At 46.4% G+C, this 24,641-nt stretch overlaps 1 protein-coding gene across 4 annotated transcripts; it reads left to right on the top strand.

The window, feature by feature from the left end:
* Positions 1 to 4: 4 nt before the first annotated feature.
* Positions 5 to 21,157, top strand: CEP63 (centrosomal protein 63). Of its 4 annotated transcripts, none has more exons than XM_062005516.1 (15): positions 5 to 58; positions 1,980 to 2,115; positions 3,793 to 3,973; positions 5,193 to 5,288; positions 7,396 to 7,512; positions 8,357 to 8,470; positions 10,843 to 11,076; positions 11,311 to 11,456; positions 12,237 to 12,371; positions 13,007 to 13,121; positions 14,944 to 15,141; positions 15,583 to 15,669; positions 18,001 to 18,206; positions 18,772 to 19,078; positions 20,649 to 21,157. In XM_062005516.1, the coding sequence occupies exons 2-15, from the start codon at positions 2,072 to 2,074 to the stop codon at positions 20,805 to 20,807; spliced, it is 2,139 nt and encodes a 712-aa protein (XP_061861500.1). In that variant the 5' UTR covers positions 5 to 58; positions 1,980 to 2,071; the 3' UTR covers positions 20,808 to 21,157. The 4 variants fall into 4 exon arrangements, with proteins under 4 accessions (XP_061861500.1, XP_061861498.1, XP_061861497.1 ...); XM_062005514.1 differs by having other exon boundaries at positions 34 to 116; XM_062005513.1 differs by lacking the exon at positions 5 to 58 and adding an exon at positions 1,177 to 1,226.
* The last annotated feature ends 3,484 nt before the right edge of the window (positions 21,158 to 24,641 follow it).

Below are 24,641 nucleotides of genomic sequence, written 5' to 3'. Positions count from 1 at the left end.
GGCCCCGCGCAGCCGCAGCGCTCCCCGCCGCCGAGGCCCGGCCCGGCCCCGCCGTCAGGTCGGTGGTGGGGGGGAAGACGGACGGGTCGACGCGGGGGTGCTGGCTGGGAGGAGAGGTGAGGCGAGGCATGGCGAGCCCAGTCCGGCCAGCTGCCTGCCGCCCGCCGTCGGTAACGGCCGCCGACCGCCCGCGGCCGGGCCGGGGAGCGCGGAGCGTGTCCCCGGGGAGCGGAGCTGGAAGGGCTTCGGGCAGCGCCTGGCTGATAGCGAGGGACGCGTGTGGACGGGCTCAGTGTCGCTGCGGAGGTGGGCCGCGGTAGGACACAGGGGCTCCGTCCGCAGGGGCCGGGGAGAGGCCGCCTGGCTGTGCGCGGAGCACCACCCGAGTGCCGGGTCACCAGTCCCGGCGGAGCGGCGGCTGCGCTGAGCTGGCTGCCACAGCGCCCGGCTGGGCGCGCAGCAGCCGGAGATGGCATTGCCAGCGGCTGGCAGGTTCAGGGCGTGTTTAGTGCCCTTCGGGGAAGTCATAACTGCAGCGTGCATCCCGCTTTTCTGTTCACTGCAAGCTTGCTTCCAACAACGCTTCAGAATTGCATCCTACTTCGGTTTTAAAATGCAAAGCAATCCTTTTGTCACAGTATTCTCAAGTCCTCCTGAATATTGCCCAGTTCGCTCAGGTTGGCTCTACTCTGCCATTCCTTCTTGAGTTCATATGCTAAACCACGTTGGCTTTAAAGTGTTTTGTCTCTTCCTGCTTTTCTTTTTTTCGTCAAACGCTTGTTTTTTTCTTCAGTTTCAGAACTGACAAACCAGCTCTTGTCTCTTCAGCTGTAGTTAGTGGCAGAGAAGATTCCCTCTTGCAGTGTCTCTCTGAGTCTTGACTCAGTTGCCTGTAACTTGCAACTTGCAAGGTTGAGAGAGCAACTTGTAAGACAAAGTCAACAAACCTGATGTAGCAGAAAACTGGCTGCAGGTGTCTGATTTTAAACGGAAATAAGCTGGCAAGTGTGCAAAGCTTCCAGGCATCTTGGGTGCCCTGCTTACAGCCTAACAGAAGTGAGTGCTGTCTGGCTCCTCATGGCATCAAAGCTCTCAGTGTTGAACTAATCCCAACCTCTCACAGAAGGAGCTGCTGATAAAGGACCTGGGGTCTGGTTTTTCTTCTTGAATTTTGGCAGGTGTTCTCTGGTGAAGGATCAGATCTCTCTGTTACCCACTGAAACTGGGTAGGTGTGATTAGAATGAAGCACAAGAGCTACCCCTGATGTCTGCTGTTGCCACCTGGGCCACTCTCTTGGAGTGCAGTCAGCAGGACCAGAGAGACAAAATGCTGGATCAGAATAGGGATAGGAATTTCCTCAGTGAAATGTAATGGAAAGAAGCTGGAACACAAACAGTTCCATTTAAACATAAGGAGAAACTTTCACTGTTTCAGTGAGGGAGCCCTGGCCCAGGCTGCCCAGGGAGGGTATGGAGTCTCCTTCTCTGCAGGGCTTCAAAACCCACCTGGACACGTTCCTGTGTGACCTGATCTACGTGGGAGCTGCTTCTGCAGGGGGTTTGGACTGGATGATCTCTGCAGGTGCCTTCCAACCCTTGCCATTCTATGTTACATACCTCTGTCAGAGATGGATCTTGCATTGGCCCCTGGGAAGTCCCTGAGTGCGCCCAATCCTCTGCAGTTCGGTGTGCCCAGGAGACAGGACATCTGCCAGTCCCAGTGTGCTGAGTTTGCCCCTCGGCAGATTGTCTTTCGCTGCTGTTGTTTGAGTTATTCCATTGGTTACATCACATGATTATATCACAGCAATTTGATAGTTGAAGTTTGATAGTTGGTTGCATTGGGTGTTTCTTTTCTTGGCAGAAAAATCTGTTTTCCATATTTGAGAGGTTCTTGGCTTGTAAGATCACAAAAGTGTTGTAATTACATGCTAAGTGTAGTTTTTTTAACCTCTTTCCTCTGTGGACTTGTTCTGCAGCTGGATGGAGAAGCAGCCTCGTTTGTACATTGCCATGGGTGCCCGCTGCTGTTCTGTACTTCCCTAGCTTCTAAAGCCACTTGGATTTGGAGATGGAGGCTTTGCTGGAAGGAATGCAAAGAAATGGGCAGGGGAGGTATGTATGCACCAGTCATTCAAAACCGTTTAAGTATTAACCTTCCCTCTCACTCAGCATCAAATCCTCTGGTATCGACAGAGCTCCTGTTGCATAAATAAGGGCTCTGGAGTTTGTCCTCTAGCGCACGCCGGTGGACAAATCCAGCTGGTGCAGAAGTAAAGTCCCGGTGAGCCAGCTTTGCAGCAATCCCTTGCCACACGTTGCAGTCTAAATTGTTAGCAATTTAGTTTTACATTGTCTTGAAAACCTTGCCTCTTTGTTGCTCTTGTGCCAAACACTTCTTCCTGCCTAACATCAGGAGCAGTAGTAATTAAAGATGTGAATAAAAGGGTTTTTTATTACAGCCTTGCAAGGTTAATGAGACATGGCTTGATCTGTTTTGATTGAAAAGAATTGACTGTTTCCTGCTCATGGTTAAGCTGCAGAGTCCCATTCATCCCTGAAGAATCCTGAATGCTCTGTCTTAGGTGAAAGTACCTAGACTTCTAGATCCCTGAGAGAGACTGTAATGCCAATAATGGGGGGGAAAATGTTTTATGTTTTAAACAAGCGTGAAGCAAAAGTTCTTTGTGTCATGTTCATAGTCATCTCTGAGAATATGACTCAAGTTTACTGATACCCTATCTGCTGAAAGCAGGTTTAGACTTAGCTTTACACTAGAAGTGCTGTGAAGGAATTGTTCTTGCTCTGCATAGGAGCTGCTAATTTTTTGTTAACTTGCAGGACAGAGCGAACTTCAAATGTAGCTGGTTTTTGGCTCCTTTAAGAAGTATTTCTTTCCCTATGGAAAAACTGCCAAATTGTGAAATGTGCATATGCTCTGTGGGAACAGAGAAATTTCACTGCCTTCACCTATTGATTTCCATTTCTTTTCAGGGCTGCCTGATTGACAGGCAAATTAAAGGGGTAAAGATCATCGTGGAGTTCACCACCCTCTAGGGCTATGTCTTGCAAGCCTTAATATTGTGCCTGGCTTAGCAGCTTCCAAACTTTTAGAGGAGTTAGTTGGATTGGCATCAATAATTACTGCACCAAATGAGAAGCTGCAGCATCACTAGGGAGCGTGCTCTCCCAGTGGATTGTAAATGTTTTATTCTTCATTATCATGTTGTCATCCAACCCCCTCTACTCAGGGATTTGTCTGCATTTATGATAAACTTCTGTTTTCAGGAGCTGATAGCTTGGCTGTAAGATTTCTCTGGTGACTGAAACTCGGTATAAAATGCCTCTGCCTGGAGAGCAATTAAGGCAAATACAAAATGTGGGTAAAACATTCTCCAGTTTACTTAGATAATGTGTAGTACTGAGGCAAAAGAACTAAGTGTTTATATGGGCTTATAACAGTTCACTCTGTAGAAGATAAGCTCCTTACATTTAAGGTGTGTAGGTCATGGTTCTCACAGGGATTTCACAAGCATCCTTTGTTGGTCATTTCCCAATTTAGGTCGCTGCCCAGTGATATGAACATTCCACTTGTGAGGTGCTGCTGTAGAGAATGGGATGAATGTGTAAGCGATAAGTGTATTTCTCTGCAAGCACAGAGTTGAAAGCACTGCATATGCAGAGTTGGTCTCTTGGTGCAAGTCAGTTTGTTCTGATGACTTTGCTACTGTGGGACACCAGACCTGTGCTGGGCATTGCTGGTTTTGTAACTTCAAGTCCTTTCCCTTGCAGCGGTGGGTTCTTGACTTCCTGTGAGGCTGAGCTGCAGGAGCTGATGAAGCAGATTGACATCATGGTGGCTCACAAGAAGGCTGAATGGGAAGGACAGACACAGGCTTTGGAATCTTGCCTGAATGTTCGAGAGCAGGAACTTGCCTCTGCCAGGGCTGCTCTGCAGGAAAAATATAAGGAGGTATGTCAGGCTCATACTGTGTGTTTTGTATGTGTGTTTATGTTGTATTGGCCGAACCTGAATTTGAGAGTTGGACTTTTGTTATTGTTTCATCAGGTTGTTTTGGTTGGATTTTTTTCCCTAATATTTAAAAGCTGAGCCAAAAGAAAGGGGTTAACTTTTAGCAAAGAGCTGTGCTAAGCGAGACAGGAGCCTGTCTCATAGTTGGAAATTGGGGACAGAATCTCCAAAGGAGTCTTTTGGAACAAGTTGTGCGATTCACAATTCAATGAAAGTCAAGTGGTCTGCTCCCTAAGGGTTGGTGGAAGTCTACAGATTGAATTGAACCCAGAGACACCAAATCTGGCAACAACAGTAATCAACAGCCCAGTGACCTGCAGCCAGTGGTAGAAAAAGCCTTTGATAGAGCAAACTACATCAAGGTATTGCTGGGACATTCTCCAGGGGCTGTTTTATGCAGCTCAGGTTTTGGAGCCTTTAATTAAAGGCCTGGGGGAAGTGCAAAAAAAATTCTTGTCAGTGGAGACAATATCAGTAAGTGAAGTTCTTTGTTGTGGACCGTAAACTCTCTCCTGTGCACATGAAGTGATGTATCTTTTCTTGGATCAGAGGAAACCAGCAGGAGGCTGGGTGGCTGCATCTTAAGATCCACATTTTTTCTGAAAGTGTTTAAAATTTGTCCTTACATTCATAGCTGCTGTGTCCTATCTTTCATCAGGTGCTTTGCTACTCATTGTGTTTTGTCAGCTCTGATGAAGTTGCTTTGACTTCTTGGGTTGAAAGCCAGCTCATAACTGCACAAGCAGTTGGGTTTTTGAGGTGCCTGTACCCCAAAATATACGTCCTCAAAATGACCCAAGAACTGCTTCTTAGTAATTTAGTAACTGGCAGTAAATCTAGTAAAATAAAGAGAAATGTGACAGCCTAACAGAGGGTTTAAGAGCTCTGTAGTTTCTTGTTCATGTGGTCAGGTGCTGCTTCTGGTCTGCATGGCAAGTTCTGGAATGTTTGTTGTCAAATCTGGAGTCATGGCACAGGATTTTCATTTGCAAGAATTGTGATTGCGATCATACAGGTTATCATACTGAGCTACTGGCATCTTTTAGTAGTCATTTACCACTCCTACTGTAACGTGTATTTATGAAATTAAAACTAACCCTGGTACCTTCTGACAACAAAGGCCACTTCTGTCCTTTTATTTGCTCTCTAACTCACTCAGGTTGGCACCTTGCGTCGACAGGTGGAAGACTTGGAAAAAGCTAAACAGGACATGGTTAGAGAATATGAGCAACAGCTGAAGAAATTCCAAGAGGAGGTGAGTTGCAGAAAGAGAAGAGTAGGTTTTTAGTTGTGAAATGACCTGCTGTCTGATACATGAAAGACTTTGCATCATTACTTCTGTTATAATGACATGGTTTGAAAACTTCTGTTCTTCTAGTGTTGATGTTATTACTAAACAAGAGCACTGAGCATAGACAAAGTGACGTTGTTATGCTTCATGAGGGCTGGGTTTTTGCACTTAGAGGGACTTGGTGATGAACAGTTGGGAATAGAAATGTGTGCTAAATGTATTGGTGCAATTTTCCTGTGTTAGACATCTCGTGACATTAAAAGAGGGTGGTGGTGTAAGTGGCCTTGATGGGATGGAGTCAAAAGATGGGGATGGTATGCAGTCTCTCATCTTTTTGCCTCCGTTGACTCTGATTGTGTTGGTAAGGATTTAGTTCTCTCAAGGCATATGAGTCAGTACATTTAATAAAAACTAAGTATACTTAGCATTTTTTTGAAAAGAATTTCAGAGCTTTCATCTCTGCAGTCAGTAAATTCTCTTTGTGGAATGTCCTGCAGGTGGTACAATAGCATTCCACGTTTGTGCCTTCACTGTTGGCCTTGTCTCCACCTGCTTGTCAGTAGGAGTGAGTGAAATGGTACAAACAGCTAGCAGAGCATTGCCCTGTTTTCTCTGGAGGCTTGGGCCTACTTCATGCTCACTGTAAGCTGGAAGTTAATTTGGTAGTCTCTGATGACAAAAGGCATCTGTCCTCATTTAAAACACTTTGCCAGTCAGTATGACAGTCCTAGTACCCTGGATGTTCTCACTGGAATTGTGGATAAGCTGCAAAGCAAAGCTGAAGTGCATTGGCAGATCTGCCTAAATTGCTAAGGCTAAAAATAAAGTGTTTGTTGTGGCCAAAGTTGCACAATGTTGGTATTTTACCCACATGGTATTAATGTTGATGACATTGAGCTCCAGTATTCCTCAGTCTTCTGTTCTTAGTACTGTCTGGGGAAATTCTTTCTGTCTCAGTTTACCACCATTGCCAGTACAATTACAGGTACAGTGTCTTAACTCACTGAGACTGTGGAAAGAAGCAAGCTGTGCTTGTAATCTTCTGACATGCTTGGCAAAAGATGTTGGTATATTAACTCTAAGCCTGCGTGTCTGTCCATTCCCATTGAACATGCCTAAGTGCTTGCTCAGGGTTCTGGAGAACCTTTTGTGACAAGTGTATGAAGACCTTTTTATCTTCTCCCAGCCCTTCTGCTCATCCCCAGGCTTAGCTTTCTCCACCAGTAAAATGGGAATGGTGACTTTCTCACATTCATCTGGCTGCTTGGGAACTTTATATTTAATAGTCAAGCTGGGGGGAGCTAATCAGATGGAAAATTCCATACGAGTTGCAAGTGATGATTTGCACAAGAGGGTCACTTAAATGTCAAGAGTTTTGTCCTCATTCCTGCTCCTGATGGGAGTTCAGTGTTGTAGCAGTAGGCGTAGGAGTGATGTTTTCTGTTGGCATTCTCCACTCATTGTGAAGTACATAGTGTATCTGGGCAGAAAGTGACAGATAAAGCAGTGCTGATGTTATGTATAATGGCAATTCTCCAATCTCCCTTCTCCCACTAAGCAGAAGAGTTCCAGTTCCCACCTGGCCTTCACAAGTGTATTTTAATCACACAGGAGGTTGTGCCTCAGTGTAGAACTACCTCCCACTCCCTGCATGGTGTGGAGTGCCCCTCTGTATGAGGAGATCAGCCACAGGTTCTGCCTGCTAGCACTGCACCTGGGAGACACCTGCAGAGACAGGGCTGCCATGCTCTTGCTGGATAAGCAGCTTCCATCATCGTGGAAACCTCCATCATCAATATTTTAGTCATGTTTTAACAGGAGTAAGACAGAGGTCTAATTAGAGCTGCTGATGTCACGTCTTCAGTGACATCTTGCTGCTCTTGTACAACTCAGCACATTTTGCAGTCCTGTCAGTATAATAGGCTCGTTAGACAAATGGAAGTCTTCACTTGCAAGCTGTGTGGCTTTGATTAGGGGAATTGTTTGTGTGAAGCTGTTTTTGTGTGCTTTCTTTCAAAGTGCTGTTTAATTCTTGCCTTGAGGCCTAGAACGAAGTTCCTTCTCTTTGCAGTTGTCTAGGCTGAGGAGGAGCTATGAGAAACTGCAGAAGAAACAACTAAGAGAAGCTACCAAGAGGCAAGAAGGGGAGGAGCAGTTTGAAATGAGCCGGCTGACCAGGAAGCTGGAGGTATCTAGTGGAGAAGAAAGTGCTAATTACAGTTTGTATGTATTAACTGACTTTGTGGGCTTCACTTGTGACTGAATTGTCACCTAGGAAGTGGATTATAAATCCTGTTTAGAAGTGCTCTCCAGGTGTAGCTCTTCTCAGCTTTTTGTGTCATAAAGGCACTTTGCTGTGTTGGGCCTCTGAGGACGCAGAATGCTGCTATTCTTATTTTTAGAGTAAATAAAAGGAAGAAGGTGCTGCAGGGCAATTAATTACATGGATGGAATGAATTGCAGTGCGGTGAGGTTGTCATCTCATGCCTTTGAGGAGAAGGGAGCAACATGTCAAAGTTCTTCTCAACTCTGTCTCACCTTTTAATCTTTCAACTCAGGCACACTCCAGTTCCTTCTGCTGTGCCCTGAAGATGTGGTTAACAGTCACATCTGACTGATGTAGTGTCCAATTTCTGGAGCAGAGATTAGCATTAAAATTCTCTAGTTCATACTTGTCATCTTAGTGATTTCAATAGCAAAACGTTTGGAAGCTAAAGCCAGTCTGAATTGTTAAGCCTCTGACAGCAAACCCATGCAAGCAACTATGACTCTTTTAGCACTTAACATTTGTAAACAGCCGTAATTGACACTGAGGCTTTCACTCGGGAGGGGAAGAAACACAGCAAGCACAGTGTGTGAGGGGTTTTACACTGCTGAGTTGGTGCATCAAATGACTGGCTAATGGTTTCCCTGCTGTGGGGAAAGGTGTGTGAGATGTGGTGGAGAGAGAAAGCAAACATGGAGCTGAACTAGAAGGGGGCCTCGTCAACGGGCTGGCCCTGCTGCTCCAGCCACCCCTGCTGTCCTTGCAGGAGTTTCGTCAGAAATCACTTGCCTGGGAGAAGCAGCGTTTGCTTTACCAGCAGCAGGTGGCATCACTGGAGGCACAGAGGAAGGCTTTGGCTGAGCAGTCTGAGCTCATTCAGGTACAATTAATATCTGCTCAAAGTTTTTGTTTTGTTTGTAGCAGCAGGCGGGAAGGGAAGGGGTGTGCTGGGGAAAGGGAGAGACTAATGAAATCTCTCAGGCTTGAATCCAGTTTAGGTTGCCATTGAAATGACCTTTAATGCCCTGGTGGAATAAGGTTTACTTGTATGAGTGCTGCATGGAAAAAAGATCTGGAATCTGTCAGCAGAGGTTAGATAAACCTTGTGCAACTCTCCCTGTCACCCCTCTGATTACCAGAGAGGACAGGAGAATGAAGCTTTCCCTAAGAGGCAGAGACCACAGCATATAACACTTTTAAGTTGGCTGTTACATCATGTTGTCTAGTTCAAAGCTGTGTACCTGCCACTAGCTGAATGTGTACCTTGTGGGTCCAGCTCAAAGGATAATGTTGGAAAAAAGTGTTCCACAAAGTGCTGAGGTAACAGATGTTTTCAACCAGACACCCCCTCCCCTTTCTTTTTTGTTTAAAGTCTTTTAAAGGCAAGAAGTAGTGGGGCTGCCTTTCCTAAAAACCTAGTCCTTCAGTGAGTTAGTGGTGCTGCAGCAGAGCAAGATGAATTGACCTAGAGCACAGCTGTGAAGTCACACTGACACAATCACAGCAGACACTGATAAGAAGCTCGTGCTGGGGGCTTTCCACTTAATGGGCTCCTGAGTTGCTCTTGAGTGGAAGCTCCTGCAAGGAAGAAGGTTGTGATGACAGGATTGAAACTGGCTCTGACAGGGCCTTTGTGAGAGGCTGACACTAGTAGATCTACACATGCAGAGAGTCATTGAACAGAAGGCCTTGTATCATTGATAGCTCAACTGTCTGGGAACAGATGTGTCCTTGGAGTGCGTGCTGCTACACTGGAGCACAGAGAAACCCTTCTTGCTGTGCAGCAAGAAAACAGGACTGTGGGGAGATTTTTTCCTAACCGGTCTAGATGACTTAGATAAACAGGTACCTTGAACAGGCTGCCTGAATCCTCAAGTTCTTTGAAAAGCTCAGCACGAAAGTGCTATTTTTTTGCCTTGGATACTTCTGTGTGTTTTATATGGTTGGCTGGTTATTTTTTTTCTGTCACAAAGTCAAGCTGAGATCTGTGACCATGCAGCACTTCCCCTTAGCTGGCTTCCCCCTGTATCTCTGACAGCTTAGGGAAGCCTGGCATTCTTCCCCAGTGATGGGCACCTTCCTGTAGCATCTGCAGCCTTTAAAGTCAGCAGGTGAAGCTTGGAATTCTGTGCTGTCCTGCATGTTCTGTGGCTGGAAATAGGAGACAGCTGAAATGTTGTCTTAATGCAGAATTAAATATTCAAGGAGCTTGCTGCTTTGGTTTCTTGAGTGAAGAAAGGCTCTTTAATCTCTTGCCCCTCCTGATTAAGTTTTCTGTCATGACTACTCAAATAGTGAGAAGGCTGTAACCAGAGTTCTACCACAGTCTTCCAAATGCACAGTTCTGTAGTTTTCTGAGTTGAGACATTATGTGTCAGGCAACAAATCAAGGCACTGAAGGTTCTGAAGCTGGCAGGAATTGCTGCTCTTGGAAATGGGGAGTAAAAGACTACTCAAATGTTTTGTTTCAGCCTTTAAAAAAATCACAAAGTACTCTGTGAAAAGAGAATATATGAACTGAATATTCTCAGAGGCTTGTATGAGAGCTGACTTGTTAAATCTCACCAGCTAGCTGTGTGGAAAGAAATGCTATGAAATGAAGTATTGTGCCTATAAATAATAGAGCTTGTATTGTTTTTCTAGTCATAATATTCCTGATAACTTTTCTTGCCTGCCATGAAAACATTGAGGCATTCAAAGTGAGCATTCTTGTAAGCTGTTAGAACCAGTTATTTATGCATAAAGTCAAACATGATTGACTGTTAAACCCAGTTTGTGTGATCTCTTTGGTGGTTGTGGTTTTGTTCTTCATTGTGCACCAAGAGTTGCTTTCTGTCCTGGTGTGGAATTAACAAATGGATCATCTTCAGCTTGTATATGGTATTTACAAACCTTTTTAGGTGTTCCTTAAGTGTTGCTCTTTTTCTCCTGGCCTAGCCTTAGGTTAAGGATCGAAAAATGGGAGGCAGCTTTGTTCTTACATTGCTCATACTCAGACAACATGAGATCCCCTTTTGGCAGGTTCCCTTTGAACTCCTTTGGGAATCAGAGGTCTTACTCTTTTAATTCTCCTTGCCTTTAGAAGTTTTACCCATCATGTAAGCCTGGAACAATAGTGTCCCTAATTCCCTGAAAGGCAGTGTTGCTTAGCTTAAGGTGGCTCGTTAGACAGATGAGCGGTGCTTGGAAATGTAGTTTTGATACTGTGTTTCCCACCATTTAGCTTTAATGCAAACCAGTTGCTCTTGGCAGACTCAGCTTGACAATCGGAAGCAGATCCTGGAGTCGGTGGAGCTGGCCAGCCGCTCAGAAATCCAGCACCTAACCAGCAAGCTGGAGAGGGCTGAGGACACCATCTCTGCCAACGAGCTGGAGGTGCAGAGGCTCAACCTGAGAGTGGACAACCTGACTGAAGACAATCGGATGATCCTGGAAGATCAGCAAAGGCTTCAGGAAGAATTAAGGCAATCCAAGAAAATGATAGAGGTCAGCAGAGGCACTGTTAGGAAATGGAATAGAAAGCAGCAGGGAGACTCTTCATCCCAGAGCTCCCATCTCTTTCTACAGCCTTTGTAAAGTTGCTGATTGGCCTCAAAACTCTCTTTGTACCCATGTGGTGCTCTGCAGTATTTCCAAGAGTTCCTGATCAACCTCTCATTGCGTTACAGCAAACTGGTTTGGTCCATCTTGGAACTCTCCTTCCTTCTCCCTCCCATCCAGGTGCTACAGGATGAGAAGATGGAACTTAGAGCCACTTTGCAGTCTCAAGAAGATTTCATTGAGAGCTCCAGGATGTACCAGGAGCAGTTACAGAAAGACCTGGACAGGGTGACTGAAACTCTTTGCACAAAAGAGCTCCTCATCAGGTAGTGTCTGTGTCTGACTGGAACTTGTGCTCTTGACTCCACATCTAGATTTGAGGTTTTCCCACTGAGGACAGTAGAAGCGCTTCCACACGACTGGATGTGTATTGCTTGATATATAGAACGGCACACTGTAGATCCTCACAAGTGCTGTGCTTCCTTGCAGCATTTGCCAAATTGCATTGCTTTTGAAATCAACTGACACTAAGTGAAGAAGGAGGAAAGAGTCAGCTTTCTGCTTGGCTGTGTTTCTGGAGGCAGCACAGGGCTTTTGAGGTCTTTTTTCTGCCCCCCCCAGGCATTTTCAGTCAAGTGCTGGGGAACTTTCAGGATTTAATAATGTGCTTGTTAACATAGGTGAAAATTCTCACTGATTTAGTGAGGTCAGATTAGAGTCTTGGTAAGTTAACTACACGTGGGCCCTTCTGCACTGGCAACATGGAAGAGTTATAGGTGTCTGATGGCTGTGTCAAAAGGTTTGGCATATGTTTCCTCACAGCCACGCTGCCTCTTGCAGGCTGGGTGTCAGCTAATGGCAGGGAAGCTGTCTGGATCAGGCAGGCCAACAGCAGATAGGATGGAGTCCTTTTTAATCAGCCTGGACTCAGACAGGGGGCTGTCATCCTGCTGGTTTGTTTGCTTATTCACAGTGCACACAGGTGTCACCTACTGTTGGGTTTTGTGTGTTTCTCAAAGAGTGCCAAGCAAATGATGGTTGTGTTCCGTGTATCTGTGAACTCTGACATGACTGCACTCAGATTAAAGTTTATGTTTCTGCTTAAGGGCCTTGGAGGAACGTTTGCAAGAGAAACAATTGTCTTCTCCCGGGCTGGAGCTGGAGCATCTGCTACTGCAGCTGGATGTTGCCCAGAAGAAGGAACAGCACTTGGAGTCAGAGGTGACTCACCTTGAGAACAGGTAGCCACCTGCTTGCTTCCCCTGGATGTGCAAGGAAATGTGGATAATAATATGGTATTATTATCCTTACATACTGTATTCATCAAGTGAACCAGTCCCACTGATTTTTTTTTGGTAGGCTTATTTTAAGTATCAAAGGGCTAAAGAAATCAAATGCTATTCATTTTGCTGTGTAACAGACTGTTTTGCTAATTGGTTTGCTACTTTTCACTGCACTCTGTGGGTGTTTTTCAGTGTTTTAACCTGAGTAGGCTTGGCACCTTCACTCATAATAGGTTAAGGAGTCTTTGTTAGTCAGCTGGTGAGAACCAGATCTAGACCTTCCAGTTAAATAAGAATTGTAAACAACTCTTCCTCTCTGAGTTTGTGGTTTTCAGACTATGTTTGCATGGGAAGTTTGCAATCTTAGTATGGTAAAGCAGCAACCAAGAAACAGCTATTATCTGATAGATCAGCTTCATGATCTCTTTTGAAATGATTTTGGCAAACAAAACCAAAGAGTTGGGAGGGAACTTGGGGCTTAAGAGACCAGCTTCTGTTACAGTGGACATAGGAGACTGCTTGGAAGATCAAAGTTTCTCTGATCATATCGTCCTTGGGGTATTCTAATCTGTAGTTTTACATTTGGCACCCAGCCTGGTGTCTGCAAAGGCAAGGTGTGTACAGCTGAGTGAAGAACTGGATGACAGTATCAAAGAGCTGCAGTCAATGGAAGAGCACCAGACTGAGTCACAGGCAGAGATTAAAAAGGTAAAGTGGCTTTGTGCTTGGAGAGTGGGAAAGGCACTTGTGGAGTCAGCTGTCCTGGTGTGTGTCATCTGCCTAAGCAGCAGGGTTAGCAAAGCTCCTGGGGGGACCAAAGGCCAGGAGTGGAGTGGAGGCAGGGGTAGGCTGGCCTGGCAAAGAGGGAGCTGAGAGGACAGCTCTGCAGGTTTCTGGATGTGACTGTGCAGTTTGCTTTGTGAGCATCTCTTAGGCCTATCCCTACATCACAGTACTTCTCTGCAGTGTGGGGATTCTTGAATTAGTGCTGGAGGGGTAAATATGCAAAGAAACTACCGCCTGGAGTCCCGAGTTTAAGCCTAATACTGGCTCTCGACAGGAGGAAGAACAGAGACAGAGAGTTGCCTTTTGCTGTAATATGTCCTATCACACTTGAGGCAAAGCTTCAAATATGTCCTAGTTTGTGAATAAGGGAGTTTGTTTCAGGCTTGGTACCTAGATGTGAATTCAACGGCTGCAAGGAATGGAGGAGCCCATCTACCACAAGGCCCTCACCTTACTGATCTGTGCAAGCCCTCCAGAATGCCTGGCTTTCAATAGTGGGCTAGATGAGTTAGTGTGAGAGCTTGCACTTGAGCCTGCTTAGAGAAAAAACCTTATTGGACTTGAGTGAAAAATCTGACTTCTGTGCAAATCTGTCCTCCTTTATTCAGGATGCACAGAGCTGCACATCTCGCCAGCCACACGTTCTTGGTTACACATTGAAACAGCCACGCGGTAAATGAATCTCCTACAGGCTGCTGGGGAGGAAAGGGAGATTTATTGTGGTTGTTTCTATTTTATATACTTGGGAGGCATTGAGGTGACATGGAGATAAATCACCATATGTATAGTATTTACATGGCTAGGCAGAGATCATCTGGTCCCATTTGCTAGAGTGGTTGTAATTCTCAGAAGAATCCTGGAGGTTTGGGTGGTTAATATTTCTGCCTAATGGGATGGAATAGCAGGGAAGAAATGATGCAATGTTGTTTTGTTATGTCACTGAATAAATACACAGTGTGCCTCCCAGAATATTGGATGCAGGGCAAGCCTGCCACCTCAAACAAGAGTCTGGAAAACGAGATAAGGTATGGAAAAAGATGACCAAGAGGATGGAGTGGTTTTTACACAAGGAACAGCTGCATGGAATAGGACGTGGCAAAGTTGGGAGAGATAAATGAGATTGAAAGTACTAAAAATAAAATCGCGCCTGTCATGTGGAAAGTAAATAGGGAATGATTATTCTCTCATAATGCAGGGACTAGTGGTCATCAAATGGAGCTATGAAAACAAAGAGGTGTATTTTTACCCTGTGTATAGCTGGCGTGTGGAAGCTTGCCATGGGTAGCTTTAGTTGCTGCAGTCTGATACTGATTAAAAAGACTCAGGGCAAATTAATGGCAAAAAAAGTCTGGCTAGAGCTATTTTTATCTCTGCCTCAGGAGCCAGGTTATATTATGAAAGTGTTACCGTGCTTGCCTAGTGACGGTAAACCTTTGAGTATCTGTTGTTGACCACAGGGGCAGAATGGTGAGCTAAAGACTTTGTGATTTGATCAATTATGGGTCCTCTCAAGTACTCCACAGCATGTAACTTATGTCTTGCCCCAGTTGGCAGTTTATGTTGTGGGAAAAGATTGGGATGAGGTGGTTTTAAATCAAGAAAGACGATGATGCTCAAGGGCTTGTTACACAGAGCTTCTGGTTTTCCACTGCTTAGAATTCACATTACCATGTGCAGTGCTTTTACTTTCGTGCTGAAACACCTTTTAAAAGCTCATGGGTGGCGTGTGCATATCTTCCTGCAGCTGAAGGAGCAGCTCTCTCAAGCTGAACAAACTCACAACAGTGAGCTAGAAGGGATGAGGAGGGAAATCTCGGTGCTGACACAAGAGCTACAGCAGCGGGACGTGGCAATTGCGTCTGCAAGCAGCAACACGTCAGACCTCGAGCAACGGCTGAGAGCAGAGGTGGAAAGAGCAGAGAGGAAGGCAGTGGAGCACAGGGTAAGGAAGGCAGAAGACTCCTCTGCTGTCTCTTTAAGGGATCTGAAGGCTTGGAATGCCATCCTAGCCCTTGGCTCTGTTAATACTTTCCTTCTGTCTTCATCCTCTGAACAATGACTTTGAGACTCTTCTGATGAGATCTGCTAATGTATGATCTTGACTGAATCGATCTTGCTTCTTTTCAAACCAGAAACTGACAGTCCCACAGAATTCTTTGAGGTCACTCATGCTAACCAGGCCTGGATGATGACATCTTTGAAAGCTGACCTCAGTGACCATGCATGGCCGTTTGTGTGGCTTTCCCTGCAGAACTAACAGCCCAAAACTTGCTTTGCACTTGTGCTTGAATTGAGGGTGGAAAATGCCTGTAGGGTGTTGTGGGCATGTGTTGTGTTTGAGCTCTTGTTTCTGAGCTTGTTGTTTGCTTCTTGTCTCCTCAAGGTAATTCTGGTCCAGCTGGAAACCTTGAGGCTGGAAAACCGCCAACTGTCAGAGATGCTGGAGAAAACAGAGTGTGCTGTGCCAGAGGTTTGCATCAGGGACAGAGGTGGGAAGGGATTGGTGCTGTGTATCGCTGCCTGGGAACAGGAAGCTTGATAGAGTTTAGTGAACTTAAAACCCAAGCAAAAGGGGCAATTTATGAGGAAATAATTAACAGAAATAACGAGCATCTTGTTTGGTCAGAGTGAGTAGAAGACAGAAACAGAGCCATTAGCTCAGCTTCTTCTCCATGGAGTGTGGCCCGTGTGCTTCAGTACATTTTGTTACATTTCCATCTTATGCCACTCTACCTCAAACTTCTGATTCTAAATCCATGGTGTCCTTTTGACCTGTCTCAGAGCTGTAACTGCTCTGGTCCTTGCAGTTGCTGGGCTGAGAGCATGTTCCCCTCCTGGTGAGGAGCCATTCTGCAGGGCTGTCCCTTCCACTCCAGTTTGCAGCCTGGTAATAGGAGTTGGATGTCTTGGGACGGTGTGCTGGGAAAAGGGCTCCTGCTGATCATAGAATCATTTGTGTTGATAAAGCCCTTGAAGCTGCTGTAGAGAGAAGAGGCCAACTCCTAGCTCCCTGTAGCCTCCTGTCAGGGAGTGTCAGAGAGTGCTGCTGTGTCCCCTCAGCCTCCTCTTCTCCAGGCTCAGCACCCCCATTCCCTCAGCTCCTCCCCAGCCCCTTGTGCTCCAGCCCCTTCCCCAGCTCTGTGCCCAGCTCTGGCCACGCTGCAGCCCCTCAGTGTCCCTGTGGCAGTGAGTGAGGGGCCCAGCACTGAGCACAGCCCTGGAGCTGCTGCCACACCAGTGCTGTTACAAGCCAGGATGCCACTGGCCTTCTTGGCCACCTGGGCACGCTGCTGGCTCATGCTCACTCTTGAGGCTGGTGAAGCCACCACCTCCAGGGGGGAGGAGGAGAGCCTGCATGGCACAGATGCAATCTGGGCAGGAATAACACCTTGAAGGTGGTTCATTTTAGTGCCTGCCTGAAGGCAGAAATGGTTGGTTTGCAAGTTTTATCTCAGATAAACCAAGTTGGATGCTTCGTGTGTGTTCAGACAGCTGAAAACTGAAGGGTAATACACCATCAGAGCTTTTTATCCTGTCAGATCTGTGGGAAGGAAATACTCAGCACCTAATAATAGTTTGAGGTGATTGTCAAATGTGCCAAGTCCTTGGGAAAACATTGAACAGAAGCTTGTGGCTGGTGAGATGGACTAAAACCAGATCTTTCTGGAGGGCTGATTGGAGACTGAAATGACCTAAAGCCCATTCCATCCTGCTCAAAGTGCCTGCTGAGCTTTTGCCTGCCTGACTTGCCAAAAACTTAATAGCAAAATGCAAAGCAGGAAACCTGAGGGCTTGTTATTTGGTTTTGGGTTTTCTTTGTAAAAAAACCCAAGAAATAAAGCAAAAGCCTCAGAGCACTGTGGCACAGGAGCTCCTGGTTTTGGACCACTTCTCCTAGTGCACGTGTTGAAAGTCCTCAGATGCAACAGCAGTGAGAATGAATTAAGCATCTGAATGTAACAGAGTTGGCAAGACAGAAAGTGGGAATGTCACAGGAGTAGAAACAGTGGAAATGGTATCCACTGAGCCTGGTAAGGAGAAGATGGAGGTAAGTATGTTATTCAGGCTTTGCAAAAGTAGAAAAGAATCATTCACTTTCAGCAGTGAAGGTTTCTCCAGGACTCTGGGTGGTGCCAGGTGGGGAGGTGTATGCACAGTCTTGTGTAATTATTCCCAGAGGCCTTTGCTAAGTTGAGGGAGGAAATCTAGAAGCATTCTTGCAATCAGCTCTGCTGGTAGATCACAGGGAAAGTAGTTTCACACGGAGTGGGAGCTACTTATCAGCTGGTGAGGCCCTGGGGTGTGTGTTTCCTCACCCCTGGAGGAAGCATCTGGCAGAGCCTGCTGCTCAGGCACCCAGGGAGCTGCTCAGGAGACAGTTTATGGGGGTGTCACCTGAGTGTTCCCAGCTTTGGCTGAGAGGCTTGCACCTTAGCTGAGATAAGATGATCCTAGAGTATACAGCTGGAGAAGAACTTGAGGGCATGTAGTCCTTCTCATCATCCCAAGGCCAGAGGCAGATACATCTGAACTCTTCTTGATCTGTACTTCCCTGCTTTCAAAAGCATCCAGTGGTGAGAGGGACTTCCCTGCCTAGGCAGATCAGCACAGCTTGTCTGGAGGCAGGCACGATGAGGCATATGCCATTGATCTGCTCTTATGAAAGCCTTGAAAATGTTGCCAGTCAAAACTGAGATCAGAGGATACGCCTGAAGGAATCGCTCACCAGCCTTTGCTCTGGATTTGACTTGGTGTCTTGCCAATTGGAAGTTCTGACTCCAGCCCTTCTCTTGTCTGTTAGGGAAAAGATGTTCCTGGAGGAGCACTCAGTGAAGACTCTGCTTTGGAACTAAATACATTAAAAGCTGAGAACCAGCAGCTGCGGAAGGATCTGGCAGAGGCCAGAGCAAAACTGGAGCTCCCTCGGGAGATCTGCCAGGGTGAGCCCCAGGGCACTGCTCAGCACGTGCAAGACAAAGAGCCTCAGGCTGGGGATGTGCAGTGCAGGTGAGTGCTCCATCACCCCAAGGATGCTGCTTCCTTATGAGGAAGGAGAGCAGAGGGTGTGGGGATGTGTGGCCTTTTAGTGATGTGTTTTACATGTATTATCTATCGCCAGCACGTCATACTTAGAGCAGAACACCAGGGCTGGTTTGGAATCTGCCTTTATGCTTTATGTAGTGCAGGAGCTTTTAGTCCCAGCTGGCTTGTGTTGTGCAAAGCCAGCCTGTGTTTGATTGCCTTTTGCCTGCCTTTGCCTTTTCCTCTGCCTGAGAAGCAGTGAGTGCTCTTTTTCATGAAGAGATTAGATTTGACCCAGGTGCCTGTGCTCCCTCTTCTACACTACCAGCATGTGCAGGCTGTAAGTTTTTGGTATCTATAATAGCAGAAGAGTGAGAGAGAATTCCCTAAAGACTAGATGGGACTCTGGAAGTTCCATGCAAACAAGAGCCAGTGGGATTGCCAGGGCTGTTGGTAGTAAAATCTGTGTTATTGGTTATCTCTGCACACGCTTTTGCTGATATTCAGCTGCTGAGAGGCAAACTAACAGTTATGTAAACCTGCCTTCCAGGACAACTGGGGAAGCACAGCACAAACATGATGAACAAGCAGAGACAACAGAGCACAAGCCTGAGGGGACTGTTCAGCATCATCAAGGGGAGCCCCAGAGACATGAGGCTGCTGAAATGGGAACTATGACCTCTGAGAAGGGCGAGCTGCCCTCTCAGGGCTGCAGGAAGAACCACTTGGAGTCACTTGCTTTGGGCACCTCTCTGGAAGCAGATACTTTGCACCAAGTGCTGGATGGAAGCAAAGATTTTTCAGATGAAACATCTAAGCAGTCCATGTCAAACCATCAGAGAGAATCTGTACTTTTGGTAAGCAGTTGGGTAGAAGCTGGTTGCTTTTTGGGTGTATGATTTGGCCTCACAGAGTATATGACTCTGTAAGCAACACATCAGACCTGAAATGGAGAGAAAACCACTGCTGGATGGTTAATGCTTGAACAATGGGAGTCATATGTTAATTCTTCAGAACCCTCTGGTCTTTGTGTTCGGTGTAATTGCTCAGCTAATTCTAGCAGCTCATGGTTCTCTCCATACTGGTGCTGTACTGCAGTGTGTACCATGGGCTGCTGGTGTCACTTATGCCTCAGCTCTTGGCTTGGGTCTGTATTGGAGGCTGGGAGTGGATGCAGAGTACTGAGTTTTCAATGTACAGTTTCTGGTGCTGCAAGGCTGTATTCAGTGTAATGCACAGGATGTGTCTGACCCCTCTGGATGGGACTGCAGCAGTCAGCACACTGAACTTAAAGCTACTGATGCTGTCTGACAGGAGAGCTGAAGTCAATGCTTTGCTCTGCAAGGAGAGGCTGTTATTTCTCCCAGTCATTGATTGTGTTTTTTGACTAGGAAGCAGTGTTGAGACTTTCTCTGTCCTTTTACCTCAGATCAGTTGCTGGAGCACTTGCCCAGGCTACAGGAAACTCAGACTCACGCAGCTTCCTCTGGTGGTTCAGACCATCTAATCCCAGTACCCACTGTGTGACCAGGCTGTAGGCTGACAGGGGCAGGGAGGGGAATGGAAGAGGGACCCTTCCCTGGGTCACACAGTGTTTTAGTAGTTCAGAGAGGGGAGAATCCTGAGTGTTGGTCCTGGTTCCAGATGTGTTGCCCCTTCAGTCTTCTTTCCTCTGGTTGTCTGTTGCTAAGAGTGCCAAGGAGTGTTTTTGTTTTGTGGGGAGCCCAGAGAAGAGTCTCTAAGGCTGGTGCGCAGATAAGTGAAGACTTGTCAGGTTTGGAGGTCCTGATGAGGTTTACTACCAGGAGCAGGTCTTGATTGTTTCAAGGAGCTCGTGGGCATGTCCAGAAAACAAGTGTTGGGAGCTTAAGGAACTGTAACATTCTAAATGGAAGCTCTTCAGATTGCAAGCTTGGAACTGAAGTGCAAACAGTTCAGGGTCTTCAGACCACTTCAGGATCTGAGAAGGTCTAGGGCATGTTGTTCAGTGGAAGAGAATGGGCTGCTATTTCTTCTGAGGTACACGTAAGGTCTTTAACAACACGTCTCTCCTGGTGTTGACCGAGACTCCCTGCTTGTGATCAGGCTCCAGTGTCTTTAACTCAGTTCCTTTAACATGAAGAGAGGGGAATTCTCATCAGTGGGCAATAGCTGGGAGGGAGAGATTTTCTTGTTGTCTGCAGCCTTCCTTCTGCTTCCCTTTGTTCCAGGCTTTGGACAAACCATGAGACTCCAGGGTTTGGAAATAACCAGCTGTATGCTCTTGGTGCACAAGCATAAGACTGGAGTGCTTAGTCTGCCCAAGTAGACAAAAATGACACCAGAGCCCTTTAGAAGCACATTTAGTTGTGTGGTTCGTGGATCAGCAGTGTTTCTGTGTGAAACCTGGAATGAAGGAGTACCTGACGTCCCTTTGTTTCCCTTTAGTGTCCCCTGCCTACAGCTCCAGTTGGATCCATAGCTGCAAGATACCTGGAAGAGGAAGAACTGAGATCTCAGCACATCCAGGAGTGCCTAAATGCTCATGTTGAGGAACTGAAAAAAGAGAGTGAGAAGATAGTGAGGCAGTTTGGACACCAGGAGTAGTGTTTCTTGCTCAGTTTGAATGCTGGTTTACTTAGATGGTTCAAAACTGCGACGGGGGAGGTACCTGTAAACCAATTGCCATTAGAGCTTGAGCAAGAGGCTGTATCTGCCAGTTTGAGCTGAATCAGCAGGGTGAGCATTGAGGGGAGGAACTCCATGTTTGATCTACTGGAGGGTATTGCACCACAAACACTTTAGTCAGCTTGCTGTAGATCAAGAAGCTGCATCAGAGGTATGTGTCGGTGCGCTCGCTCGTGGGTTGGAAGTGTCACAAGATGAAGGTGTTCTTTAGAAGCAAACCATTTGCTAATTTTAATGTAAAGTATTTTAAGTATGTTTTATACATGTAAAAGCACTGAAATAAAAGAATGGAAAACCACCTCTTTTCTTGTTCATAAGAGGAATACAGGGTAAATCTCTTGTGGCTTATCTTGCCTTTTCATCGGGAGCTTTGATCAACATCCTTTCCCTCCCAGCGTAGCCATGTTCTTAGTGAAACATAAGGTTCTTTGTGAAGGTTCTTTCCTTGAGGCTACCTGTATTTTCTCCAGTTCTTTCCCCATAGTGGAATTTCTCAGTATTTCCTGGTTCTTGCATCTTCTGCCCTTTTGCTGTTTGTATAATATCTGGTGTCTATCTTGCTTTGCGTGTTGCTTGAAGTATTGCAGAATAGCTAAGGAATGAATGGCTGAATTCTGACTGTGGACACAGCTCTTACAGAAGAGAGTATTTGGAAATGGAAATGAAATTGAATGGGAGGGGAACATGCAAAGAGATGAGATTCATCTGTACAGCAGAGGTAGCTGCAGCTCCTGTGCAAGCTGATATCAGCCTGCTCGGCATCCAGGCAGTCTCAGATGCTGTCCAGTCAAGTTGAGCTGCTGCATTAAAATACATCTGTGATCTGTTTTGAGGAGTATATTCAGTCCTTCCTCAAGGACAGCAAGTTGTTAATGAGCAAACAGAACCTCTTCCCTATGCACTTGCCTTTCTTCCAGGGGCACTTTGCAGTTCTTCTGTGGCTGAGCCTTCACAGCCCTTGTCCAGGCAGACCTAGGAATGGAGATGTCCCCTGTCCGTGTCTCTAAGCTTCCTGTTTTCAGCTTCACCTGGACTGAGAGCAGCTTAGTGCTGTCAAGAAACAGGAATTCAAAAGCAACATATGCATGCAAAAGCCAACTGTTGGATTAGGAGGTGAGCTCAGAAAAGGAGCTGCCTGTCTGCAGGCTGCAGCCTCTTCATGCCATGAAATGGGCCTGACTGCGCTTGGCCAAGCAGTTCTACGTCCCAGAGTTCAAAACCATTTGGACTCAAAAACTCCTTTTATTCTGGAGTTCTTTTGAACAAGGATAAAACCTTCAAATCCACTCTGGATTCTCCTTGTGGAGTGTTGAAATGAGGTGTTGACCTGCCCATGAGTGGGGATAAACCATGGTTGATGTTTGCTTCCATATCCCTTTCCTGCCACCATCAATATGTCAAATATCTCTGAAGAAGTGAGAAGCAAAACTGAAGCTGCTCCTTTTAAGTAGCAGCTGTTATCAACTTCTAATACATGTAATAAGTAGCTTTATTCAGGGAGTAGGCTGTAAAAATTGGATCCCAAGTGATCTAATGAGTCAAATTTGGAACAGGGGAACTGCTGAATGTGTGCTGCTGAATGTACTGTGTCTTTCCCCATCTCTCTTTGCAGATGTGCAGTGCTGCAGGGTCGTGTGCCCGCTGCTTTTGGAGCTGCTGTGCTCCAGTGGGACAGGAGGATAGAGGCTGAACAGTTTCCTGCATTGCTCCTTTTGAAGCATGTGCCATTCTCACAGCCAGCAAGGAAAAAGAAGCACATCTGATGGTATCCTAACTGCTTTTGTTCCTGAGTAGGTGAGAGGACAGAGATACTCTTGCCACTGGTTGAAAAACCTGCTCTACACATACTTAGGTTACCTTCACTGAGAAGCAAGAAGTTTGCAAACTGATCTGAATTCCTGGCATGAAGGAATTGCACCTCTGGGTGCTGTAGGAATGACAAAAACTGTTCAGTCCCAAGGCCTGCCACGGGAGAGCTCTGGCTGAAATGGAAGAGCTGATAGTCCCATGATAACGGAGGAGTCAGTCCCAGAGATGTTCTCCTGCTGTTAAGCGTTGGCAGCGCTGAGGAATGTGCATGTTTTATGAGGGGGAGGAGGAAAAGACTTGTTTATCCTGGAGGGACATGTCACCGCAAGTACAGGCTTCTGAGGTGCTTTTATCTGGGGCTGCAGGGTTTCTCAGACACCCTTCTCTGCCTTTGCAGTGTCAAGCATCCCATGGAATAATCCCCTGGCCCTGGAAGCTTTATAATTAATGAAGCTGCAGAGGGGGTTTTTGTGTCTTTGTGCCTTCAACAGCACTAAAGAATTTCTAACACGTCTGCAGGGCTGAGCCAGACGTTTGTGTTCTGTTTGAAACAGAAACGTGGACATTTGTTTGCAGCGCTTGTGTTTGTACCAGCCCAGCATCTCCAAAGTGGGAAGCTGTTGCAGGCTCTGCCTGTCTTTAGTGTACTACAGATGTTCTTCTGTGGGTGTGACAGGGCTTTGGATCACTCTGCTTTCAGGAGTTAAGTGAGTCTGTGCCTGTATCCAGGTGTGTAGCTGCAGGTACCTGAGTTTGGCAGTGTTTTGCTGGGGGAGGAGGGAACACTCCCTGAGATCTTGCTAGGTAGGGGGCAATAGTGTATCAGCTGTCCTCTCTCTGCTCCCTTGGGATAACTTTTTCCCTCCCCTGCCATCTTGAGACAGAAATAGAGTGTGGAGGGTTAGAGAGAGACCTCGTGAAAGGCACTTTACTGTGGCTGCCCACTTGTGCCTGTTTGTGTAAGTGAACATCAAGTATCTGGTTTCATGAAGGATGTGTGTAGTTTGGTATCTCTGACTCTGTTGTGTGGATCAGTAGTTTTCTTTAGCTCCTAAGCTCTCTGGGATGCCTCCTTATCCTCCTGTTGTAAGAAGTGATGCATTGAACTGGATCAGCTTGACCTGTAAAATGAAAGCTGTGGAAACGTGTCCTCCCTGCTCTGAAAAATGGCATCTAAGAAAAAAGGATTCTTCTGCTAGGCACCAGGATTAAACCAGGGCTGTCTGTGCTTACAGACAAAGTTTGCTTTGGCCTTCAAGGTCTCAGGCAATCAAAAAAAAATCCCCAAGTCTTTCTTGCATCTGTGCTGTTCAGTCTGTGCTGCCGTCCAGGGAGCGGATGCCTGCTGGGCTACAAGGCTTGTTAGTGATCCTGCAGGGAGGAGCTGCTGCTGCTGCCAGTTTGTGAGGGCAAAGACACTCAGCTTTTTTTTTGTTAGGGAGGACTTAGACCTGCTTTTATGTCATGGAGCCTCCTTGTCTCTAAGTACAAAAAGACCCCAAAGCATTGCTCTACTCCTGGCATAGTAGAGTTAGCTTACACTTTGTGCTTCTACTTGCAACTCCTGTCTGCAGTAGTCTGCATCCTCCCTGAGAGTTCTGCTGCTTGAACGTGGCTCCATGTAGCCACACACTCGCTCAACTTGCTTACAACAGGGACTCAGATGTGGCTGCTGGGGTAGAGGGAGGAATGTAGGAGGGCTGAGAGGCAGCGAGCCTGCGGCAGACAGGGAGCTGTTTGCCATCCTGTGGAACTTGGGGCTCCCTGTCTCTGCAGAGGAGGAGTTGCAGGCATAACCCACGGGCTTTGGGTGGAAAAGAGCAGCTTTGTGAGTGGGAATTTGTATGGTTTGGTCAATGAAATAGGATGCACAAACCACAACAGGTTTATGTTGAATTGAAGCTCAAAACATAACACCTCTGGGGTCATGCTGACACCTGGGGA

This window comes from Colius striatus, chromosome 12 (genome assembly GCF_028858725.1).
Source record: "Colius striatus isolate bColStr4 chromosome 12, bColStr4.1.hap1, whole genome shotgun sequence".
Classification (NCBI taxonomy): domain Eukaryota; kingdom Metazoa; phylum Chordata; class Aves; order Coliiformes; family Coliidae; genus Colius; species Colius striatus.
The sequence above is the reverse complement of the archived record's forward strand: the minus strand, read 5'-3'. Positions and strand labels throughout refer to the sequence as shown.